Here is a 10,463-nt window from a genome sequence, read left to right as displayed (position 1 = left end):
CCCCTCCCCCTCCTCTATTCACAGCAATGTCCCCTTCCCCCTCCTCCATTCACAGAAGTGTCCCCTCCCCCCTCCATTCACAGCAATGTCCCCTCTCCCCTCCTTCATTCACAGCAATGTCCCCTCCCCCTCCTCCATTCACAGCAATGTCCCCTCCCCCTCCATTCACCGAAGTGTCCCCTCCCCCTCCATTCACAGAAGTGTCCCCTTCCCCCTCCTCCATTCACTGCAATGTCCCCTCCCCCATTCACAGCAATGTCCCCTCCCCCTCCCCCATTCACAGCAATGTCCCCTCCCCCTCCTCCATTCACATCAATGTCCCCTCCCCCATTCACAGCAATGTCCCCTCCCCCTCCTCCATTCACAGCAATGTCCCCTCCCCCATTCACAGCAATGTTCCCTCCCCCTCCTCCATTCACAGCAATGTCCCCTCCCCCTCCTCCATTCACGCAATGTCCCCTCCCCCTCCATTCACAGCAATGTCCCCTCCCCCCTCCTCCATTCACGCAATGTCCCCTCCCCCTCCTCCATTCACAGCAATGTCCCCTCCCCCCTCCTTTATTCACAGCAATGTCCCCTCCCCCCTCCTCCATTCACAGCAATGTCCCCTTCCCCTCCTCCATTCACAGCAATGTCCCCTCCCCCCCTCCATTCACAGCAATGTCCCATCCCCCTCCCCCATTCACAGCAATGTCCCCTCCCCCTCCTCTATTCACAGCAATGTCCCCTTCCCCCTCCTCCATTCACAGAAGTGTCCCCTCCCCCCTCCATTCACAGCAATGTCCCCTCTCCCCTCCTTCATTCACAGCAATGTCCCCTCCCCCTCCTCCATTCACAGCAATGTCCCCTCCCCCTCCATTCACCGAAGTGTCCCCTCCCCCTCCATTCACAGAAGTGTCCCCTTCCCCCTCCTCCATTCACTGCAATGTCCCCTCCCCCATTCACAGCAATGTCCCCTCCCCCTCCCCCATTCACAGCAATGTCCCCTCCCCCTCCTCCATTCACATCAATGTCCCCTCCCCCATTCACAGCAATGTCCCCTCCCCCTCCTCCATTCACAGCAATGTCCCCTCCCCCATTCACAGCAATGTTCCCTCCCCCTCCTCCATTCACAGCAATGTCCCCTCCCCCTCCTCCATTCACGCAATGTCCCCTCCCCCTCCATTCACAGCAATGTCCCCTCCCCCCTCCTCCATTCACGCAATGTCCCCTCCCCCTCCTCCATTCACAGCAATGTCCCCTCCCCCCTCCTTTATTCACAGCAATGTCCCCTCCCCCCTCCTCCATTCACAGCAATGTCCCCTTCCCCTCCTCCATTCACAGCAATGTCCCCTTCCCCCTCCTCCATTCACAGCAATGTCCCCTCCACCACCCACAGCAATGTCCCCTCCCCCTCCTCCATTCACAGCAATGTCCCCTCCCCCTCCTCCATTCACAGCAATGTCCCCTCCCCCTCCTCCATTCACAGCAATGTCCCCTCCCCCTCCTTCATTCACAGCAATGTCCCCTCCCCCCTCCTCCATTCACAGCAATGTCCCCTCCCCCTCCTCCATTCACAGCAATGTCCCCTCCCCCCTCCTCCATTCACAGCAATGTCCCCTCCCCCTCCCCCATTCACAGCTGTAGCCGAGTCTCTTCCTCCGGAGTCATCAATAAATCTTCATTTCTGGTCGGATCTTTTCCAGATTTCTTAGTTCTCTTCTTGTTTCCTCTGACAAGTTGTTGTCCCTGATCCTAGAAGAGAGAATATAAAGAGTCATCAGATCTCAGCAGAATTCTCTCACATTATTTCCCAGCATCCTCCAGGATATCTAATACTCTCCACACACATTACAATCTGATTGTACAATCTCTGTCAGATCTTCCAGGAAGTATGTAGAGTGAGGATCTGTCTGATTGTAGAGAGACGGATAGGATAGATTAGGGAGGTCCTCATATTACATAGTTCTGGAAGATATAAAGCTGATTGTACAAAGATTGTATGGTCAGATTGTACTGTGTGTGTGGTGGGCCTTACACCCTCCTGTCACCTTCTTGTAGGACTTTACCAACTAAGAAGTGACATTACACAATGGAGGATGACGGGAGATATCATAGAACAGGAAATATTCCTCCTCATTGGTCATTTATCCTGTAAGATCTTCTCTGTGACGTCCCACCAATCACAGTCACTCTTCTCTTTATATCTCACCCAATGAGGGACACAGCAGATCAGATACGTTTGGGTTATACTGCCACCTACAGGAGAATCTGACACTGGGAAAATAAAACATTGTGGGCCGGGCCAGGATAATCCCTCCCCCTCCCAGCATGCCTCAGTGTTTTGCTCGTGTCCTAGGAGGAGGGACGTCTTTTCTCTACTCTGATGAGAAAAGTTTGAAGTGATATTAAACTAAAAATAAACATTTATTATATTGCAGCTCATCAATTCTTAGATGTGACGGCGGTAATAAGTTTCCTTTTTTTAGGCTTTTTTTTCCTAATTTCATCAGGTGATCCAGCCAGCATGTCTGTTGTTTTTCAAAAGCACAAGCTCCCCAGCAGAATGTATCAGTTTATATGAATGAGACAAACCATTTAACACTGGCAGGGGTGATTAATATGATCGGCTTTTATTTCTTATTATCTAATCATCAGGCAGATTTACATGTCATATCTACAGTGTCTTGCAAAAAAGAGATTTTTAATACAGCTTACCTGTAAAATCCTTTTCTTGGAGTACATCACGGGACACAGAGCGGCATTCATTACTATATGGGTTATATGGAGTACCTTCAGGTGATGGACACTGGCAATCTTCAAACAGGAAGTGCCCCTCCCTATATAACCCCCTCCCATAGGAGGAGTACCTCAGTTTTGTAGCAAGCAGTATGCCTCCCAAAATGGTCCTCAAAAGAGGGGTGGGAGCTCTGTGTCCCGTGATGTACTCCAAGAAAAAGATTTTACAGGTAAGCTGTATTAAAAATCTCTTTTTCTTTATCGTACATCACGGGACACAGAGCGGCATTCATTACTATGTGGGATGTCCCAAAGCAATGCTTACAATGAGGGGAGGGAGAACATCTCCAAGACAAAAGGATTTAATTTAGAGATATACTCAAATCATAATAAATCCAACTTAGTTGAGAAAAATAATTTTAAATTTTAAATTTAACTCAAAAAAGAGGAGCCCCCGGAATCCGAGGGTCTCAAACTGCAGCCTGCAGCACTGCCTGCCCGAAGGCAGTATCAGTATTCCTTCTTACGTCCAACTGGTAGAACTTTGTAAACGTGTGGACAGAAGACCAGGTTGCCGCCTTGCAAACTTGAGCCATAGAGATCTGGTGGTGTGCTGCCCAGGAGGCGCCCATGGCTCTAGTAGAATGAGCCTTTAATGATACTGGAGGAGGCAACCCTTTCAAGCCGTAGGCCTGAGTGATTAATTGCTTAATCCACCTAGAAATGGTGGACTTTGCAGCTGCCTGCCCCTTCTTGGGCCCATCCGGTAGAATAAACAGCACATCTGTTTTCCGGATCTTCTCTGTAGCTTTAAGATAGGCCTTCATGGCCCTGACAATATCCAAGGTATGCAGCAACCCTTCCTTTCTGGAAGTAGGTTTAGGGAAGAAGGATGGTAATACCAAATCCTGGTTCAAATGAAAACTGGATATGACCTTCGGTAAGAAGGAAGGATGAGGGCGGAGAACGACCTTGTCCTTATGAAATATAAGATATGGTTCCTTACAGGATAAGGCTGCCAGTTCCGAAACTCTTCTTGCGGAAACTATGGCAACCAAAAATACCAACTTCCTTGTCAGTAGAACCAAAGGAACTTCAGCCAACGGCTCAAAGGGTTGTTTCTGTAAACTCGACAGAACAAGATTTAAATCCCACGGACAAAGCGGGGATTTAACTGGAGGTTTAATACGTAAGACCCCTTGAAGGAAGGTCTTAACCAGCGAGTGGGTGGCCAGCGGCTGCTGAAACCACACTGACAGGGCAGAAATCTGTCCTTTGATTGTGCTTAATGCCAATCCTTTATCCACTCCTAGCTGGAGAAAACTTAAAACTCTATCTATGGTGAACTTGCGAGGAAGCCATAGCTTGGACTCGCACCAGCCTATATAGGCCTTCCAGACCCTGTGATAAATCACCCTAGAGACCGGTTTCCTGGCTCTGATTAGGGTAGAGATTACCTTCTGAGACAGACCTCTACCCCTGAGAATCAAGGATTCAGCTTCCAGGCCGTCAAATTTAGATGCCGTAAGGCAGGGTGGAGGATCGGACCTTGCGATAGCAGGTCTGGCCTTAGAGGCAGAGTCCAAGGGTTTCCCACTACCATCCTTAGGATTAGTGAGTACCAAGCCCTTCTGGGCCATGCTGGAGCTACCAGGATAACTGGTATGTGCTCCACCCTGATCCTGCGCAGCAGGCGGGGTAGTAACTGGAGCGGGGGAAACGCATAAAGAAGCTTGAACTGATGCCAAGGGCAAACCAGAGCATCGGTTCCGCAGGCCATCGGATCCCTTGAGCGGGACATGAACCTGTCTAGCTTCTTGTTGAGTCTCGATGCCATGATATCCACGTCCGGCACTCCCCATCTTTGGCAGAGTGCTTGAAAAACTTGTGGATGCAGAGACCATTCCCCCGGCCATAGAGTCTGGCGGCTTAAGAAGTCCGCCTGAAAGTTGTCCACTCCGGGAATGAATATTGCCGATATGCAGGGCACATGAGCCTCTGCCCATAGGAGAATCAAGCTCACTTCTCTCTGAGCGGCCTGACTCCTGGTTCCCCCTTGGTGATTTATGTATGCCACTGCCGTGGCATTGTCTGATTGAATTCTCACCGGGAGCCCCTGCAATTTCGACGTCCAAGCCCTGAGGGCTAGTCGAACAGCTCTGAGCTCCAAGATGTTGATGGGTAAAAGCTTCTCTGGCTTTGCCCAAACACCTTGGCGAGTGGACCCATCCACAATCGCTCCCCAGCCCGTCAGGCTGGCGTCTGTGGTCACTATCTTCCAAGCCACTGGGCTGAAAGACTTTCCCTTCAGTAGATTCTGAGGGTCTAACCACCAACACAGACTTTGCCGGACTCTTGATGAGAGTGGCAACGGGATATCCAAGGCCTGTGGCCTTCTGCTCCATGCTGACAGGATGGCTGCCTGCAGGATGCGAGTGTGGCTCTGGGCGTATGGCACCGCCTCGAAAGTAGCCACCATCTTGCCTAGTAGTCTCATACATAGGCGAATAGTCGGTTCTTTCTTGCTTAGAACCAGTAGGATTAATTCCTTGATGGCTTTGACCTTCCTCAGAGGTAGGAACACCCTTTGTTGTTCCGTGTCTAATCTCATGCCGAGATATTCCAACTGCCTTGTGGGCTGGAATGCTGACTTTTCTCGATTTAGGACCCAGCCGAACCTCTCGAGGTATTGGACCGTGAGGGCCACTGCTCGTTCCAAGCCGGGAGACGAGTGGTCTATGACTAGGAGGTCGTCCAGGTATGCTAGGATCGTGACCCCTTGGATCCTTAGCTTGGCTAGGATTGGAGCCAGAACCTTCGTGAACACCCGGGGGGCCGTAGCCAACCCGAAGGGAAGCGCCACGAATTGGAAATGACGCAAAGCCACCATAAAGCGTAGATATTTTTGATGTGGCTGATAAATTGGAACATGAAGGTAGGCATCCTTTATGTCTATGGACGCCATGAAGTCGTCCTTTTGGAGTGTGGCAGCTGCTGACCGCACGGATTCCATCCGAAATGAGCGGACTTTTAAGTATGCATTTACCATCTTTAGGTCCAAAATTGGCCTGACATCTCCATTGGGCTTTGGGATGATGAATAGGTTGGAGTAGAAACCCAGCCCCTGTTCCAGGACTGGTACCTCTACTATTACTTCCTGGGAAAGTAGATGATCTAGAGCCGATCTTAATGCGGCTCCTTTCTCCAGATCGTTTGGAATCCTCGACTCCTGGAAATGAGGAGGAGGAAACCTTAGGAATTCTAGCTTGTAGCCTGTGGCCACGGAAGACCGTACCCACTCGTCGGGAATGCTGGCTTCCCAAATCTCCGAAAAGAGTCGCAGCCTTCCCCCCACCTTCGTGGGTGGGGGCGCCCCTTCATGAGGTAGACTTGGGGGCTGGTTTTGCTGGCTTGCAAAACCACTGCCTCTTGCCCCTAACAGCCTGTCCTTGTGATCTGCTGTTGAAGCCGAAGTTTGTTCTTGCAGGAGGCCGTCGATACTGCTTGGCATTAGAGGGCCCCTGCCCAGGGGAATGCTGTCGTTTAAACGCAGGTCCCTGAACCTTCTTCTTAGTTGGCAAGAGAGTACTCTTGCCGCTTGAAATGGTCTGAATGTATTTATCTAGGTCCTCTCCGAAGAGCCGTCCTCCATGGAAGGGAAACCCTGCCAGGAGCTTCTTGCATGGGGGCTCAGCCTCCCAGCTTTTTAACCATAAGAGTCTTCTCATATGGATAAGGGATAATGATAAACGTGACGCTTGCTGGATAGAATCCTTGATTGCGTCTACCGTAAAACATATGGCCTTAGGGACATCCGAAAATTCTTCTGCCTGCTCGGCAGGAATAAGTTCAAGCATTTGCTTAAATTGATCCGATAAAGCTTGAGCGACTCCAATCGCAGCCACGGCTGGCTGTACTACTGCCCCTGCAGAAGTGAAGGAGTTCTTAAGTAGGGCTTCCAAGCGTCTATCAACTGGATCTTTGAAAACCTGTACGTTTTCTACAGGGCATGTTAACGATTTGTTAACACATGAGATGGCTGCGTCTACTGCAGGAGAAGCCCATCTCTTGGAAAACTTTTCTTCCATAGGATATAAGACAGAAAATTTCTTAGGTGGAAAGAAAACCTTGTCTGGTTTGTTCCACTCTTGGAACAAGACTCCCTCCAATAGAGGATGGATCGGAAACACAGCACTGCTTTGAGGCGCCCTCAGTGAGCCCAAAGCTGAAACCGTCGATACCTGGAGATCTGGTACAGGCAGGTTGAATGCCTTATGGACCAAGTCCGTCAAGCCTTGAATCCACCAGCTCTCCCTCAGGGAGACTGCCCCAGACTCCTCTGTATCCGGATCTTCGATCCCTGAACCTACTTGGTCCTTGTCCAAGAGGTCGTCCCATTCCCCAGAGGAAAGGACCTCCTCTTCCGAGGGTCCGCGCACGGGTGACGGAGATCTATTCCGCTTACTACCCCGCATAGCTGCGGCTATCATTTCTCCCATGCTTCTCCGCATCTCATTTAAAGAGGTGAGTAACACCTCCTCCGTGACCACCTTAGGGTTGGGTTGACTCGCGTCAGCTCTAGCCCCAGACCCCGATGGCCCAAAGGCTCCCTGTGGGGAAAGCAGCGGCATAGCTCTGTCCGAGACCTCAGACTCTGTGGGGGAATCCCCACCTTTTGTACCCTCTGATTTTGATGCCATGGTACAATACCGAGGTACACCTGCTACTTATTGGTACCTGGGACTTATAAATAGTTAAATGCCCAAACACCTGTTTGGGGAATAAAAAATGTTTCCTCTACCCTAGATGACACTTTTTTTTTTTTTTTTTTTTTTCCAAAGAAAAACTTCTCTTCTTTTTTTTTTTTTTTTTTTCAATCTAGGCAAGAAAAAACATTCTATCCCCCTGAGTAGTATTGCCAAAGAAAAGACTATGAGATGGAAAAGAAAAACAGCCTATTCCTAGGCTAAACCACAATCTTCTGAAGACTGTAGTATTCTTTCTGGCCACTGTGTGTCCTCAGCGCCCCGTGCTTCACTCCAGTCCTTCCTCCCCTAAGCCAAAGAAATGAATGAGCTGTGGCATCTAAGGAAGGGCCGCCCCTTCCTTAAACCACTGACCCGCCCTTCCCCCCCAGCTAAAACGGCGCCAAATGCGTCTATAACACGTGCACGCGCACCGCGCGCGCGCCCGCCGACGGGGGGGGGGGGTTGGGAGGAAGGGCCTCTCTGTTCCTGCAGCCGCAGGCCTGGAACACACGAGGAGGTCAGCGTTTTGCCTGCCTTGCAGGCATGAGGAAGAGGACTGGATAGAGCATCGCCTGGAGGCTTGCAGGTAAGCATAGCTCTCTGACACACACATACATTTGTACACAAAAGGCCCCACTCACAGCTTTTCCAACACTACCAGGGAGGTCACTTTTTATGGGGAATAATAACATATAGAGCCATCCTATCTTCATGATATGTGACTGGTTTGCCAGATGCAATGCATAACCTTAGGCATGTCCCCTGTGACCTCCCAGAAAAAACTTGCTAAGAGCCAAGCCCCGCAGGTTTTTCCCCTTACTCACCTGCTCCATGCCGCAGGACTTTGCCAAGCAAGAGGTCCAATCTTCCCCCATCTCCGTGGGGATGTCTAGACCTTCAGGCCCTGGGAACCTTCTTCTTCCATGAAGGATCCACTGTCCTGGGCCCATACAGCACCCTGGCAAACAGAAAACATTAGGCGCCCCAAAGGTTTTCTAAGTTCTGGGCCCAGGGTCCAGCTCTCTTAAAAAGAAAGCATTATGGGCTATACCCCAAGGGTTTGGGGTCCGGTTACTGACCACTTTAGCGCGCAGGCTTTTTTGGACAGAACCGGTAGCTCACCTAATCCCAAGGATGCGGAGGCAAGCTAAACCATGACTAACACCTAAGACACTGGCGAAAAAACTGAGGTACTCCTCCTATGGGAGGGGGTTATATAGGGAGGGGCATTTCCTGTTTGAAGATTGCCAGTGTCTACACCTGAAGGTACTCCATATAACCCATATAGTAATGAATGCCGCTCTGTGTCCCGTGATGTTACGATAAAGAAAGTATTCACCCCCCCCTTGGCACTTTTCATGTTTTGTTGCCTCACAACCTGGAATAACTCGGATTGTTTGAGGATTTGCATCATTTAAATCGGTGGTCTCCAAACTGCGGCCTGGGGGCCAAATACGGCCCTTTGCTTCCTTTTACCTGGCCACTGGGGCATTATTCCCCCCACAGACAGCAACCAATGATGGGGCACTATTCCTCCCACTGACACCAACGATGGGGCACTATTCCTACCACTGATACCAATAATGGGGCGCTATTAATCCCATTGATACCAATGGTGGGGCACTATTACTCCCCCTAATACCAATCTTGGGGAATTGTTTACCCCCACTGATGCCAGGACATTTTCTACTCCTATCATCCACATTGTCCGGCCTTTCTAAAGCTTGAAGGACAGTAAACTGGCCCTTTGTTTAGAAAGTTTGGAGACCCCCGATTTAAATCACAGAACACGCCCACAACTTTAAAAGGTATATTTTTTTTATTGTGGAGCAAACAACAAATAGGACAAAATAATAGAAAAAGTCAATGAGCATAACTTTTCACCCCCCTAAAGTCAATACTTTGTAGAGCCACCTTTTGCGGCGATCACAGCTCCGAGTCTCTTTGGATAAGTCTCTATGATCTTCCCACATCTCACCTCTGGGAATTCTGCCCATTCCTCCTTGCAAAACTGCTCCAGATCCTTCCAGTTGTGAACAGCAATCTTTAAGTCTGACCACAGATTTTCTATTGGATTGAGGTCTGGGCTTTGACTAGGCCATTCCAACACAGTTACATGTTTCCCCTTAAACCACTCAAGTGTTGCTTTAGCAGTGTGTTTGGGGTGATTGTCCTGCTGGAAGGTGAACCTCCGTCCTCGCCTCAAATCACACACAGAGTGCTACAGGTTTTGCTCAAGAATATCCCTGTATTTATCACCATCCATCTTTCCCTCAACTCTGACCAGTTTCCCAGTCCTGACTGCTGAAATACATTCCCACAGCATGATTCTGCCACCACCATGTTTCACAGTGGGGATGGTATTCTTTCGGTGATGTGTTGGGTTTGCGCCAGACATAGCCTTTTCTTTGATGGCCAATAACTTAAATTTTAGTCTCATCAGACCAGAGCCCCTTCCTCCATACATTTTGGGAGTCTCCCACGTGCCTTTCCCAAACTCAAAATCTGACATTTTGTTTTTTGTTGAAAGTAATGTCTTTCTTCTGGCCACTCTGCCATAAAGCCCAACTCTATGGAGCGTACGGCTTATTGTCGTCCTATTTACAGATACTCCAGTCTCTGCTGTGGAACTCTGCAGCTCCTCCAGGGTTACCTTAGGTCTCTGTGCCGCCTCTCTGATTAATGTCCTCCTTGCCCGGTACATGAGTGTTGGTATGCGGCCGTCTCTTGGCAGGTTTGCTGTTGTGCCGTGTCCTTTCCATTTGGTTATGATAGATTTGATGGGGCTCTGAGGGATCATCAAAGATTTGGATTTTTTTTATAACCCAACACTGACTTGTACTTCTCACCAACATTGTCCCTTCCTTGTTTGGAGAGTTCCTTGGTCTTCATGGCAGTGTTTGGTTAGTGGTGCCTCTTGCTTAGGTGTTGCAGCCTCTGGGGCCTTTCAAAAAGGTGTGTCTATGTAATGACAGATCATGTGACACTTAGATTGCA

At 49.7% G+C, this 10,463-nt stretch overlaps 1 protein-coding gene across 5 annotated transcripts in view; it reads right to left on the bottom strand.

Moving 5' to 3' along the window:
- Positions 1-1,613: 1,613 nt before the first annotated feature.
- LOC120933758 (NACHT, LRR and PYD domains-containing protein 3-like) overlaps positions 1,614-10,463 on the bottom strand; it is a 534,782-nt gene continuing 525,932 nt past the window's right edge. For all 5 annotated transcript variants that reach the window (XM_040347135.1, XM_040347137.1, XM_040347138.1 and 2 more), the window contains one exon: positions 1,614-1,734. In XM_040347135.1, coding sequence (XP_040203069.1) covers positions 1,650-1,734 — 85 coding nt within the window. In that variant the 3' untranslated portion in view covers positions 1,614-1,649. The remainder of the gene's footprint in view (positions 1,735-10,463) is intronic.

The sequence above is a fragment of the Rana temporaria genome, chromosome 3 (assembly GCF_905171775.1).
Source record: "Rana temporaria chromosome 3, aRanTem1.1, whole genome shotgun sequence".
Lineage (NCBI taxonomy): Eukaryota > Metazoa > Chordata > Amphibia > Anura > Ranidae > Rana > Rana temporaria.
This window is presented reverse-complemented; position numbering and strand designations above follow the sequence as displayed.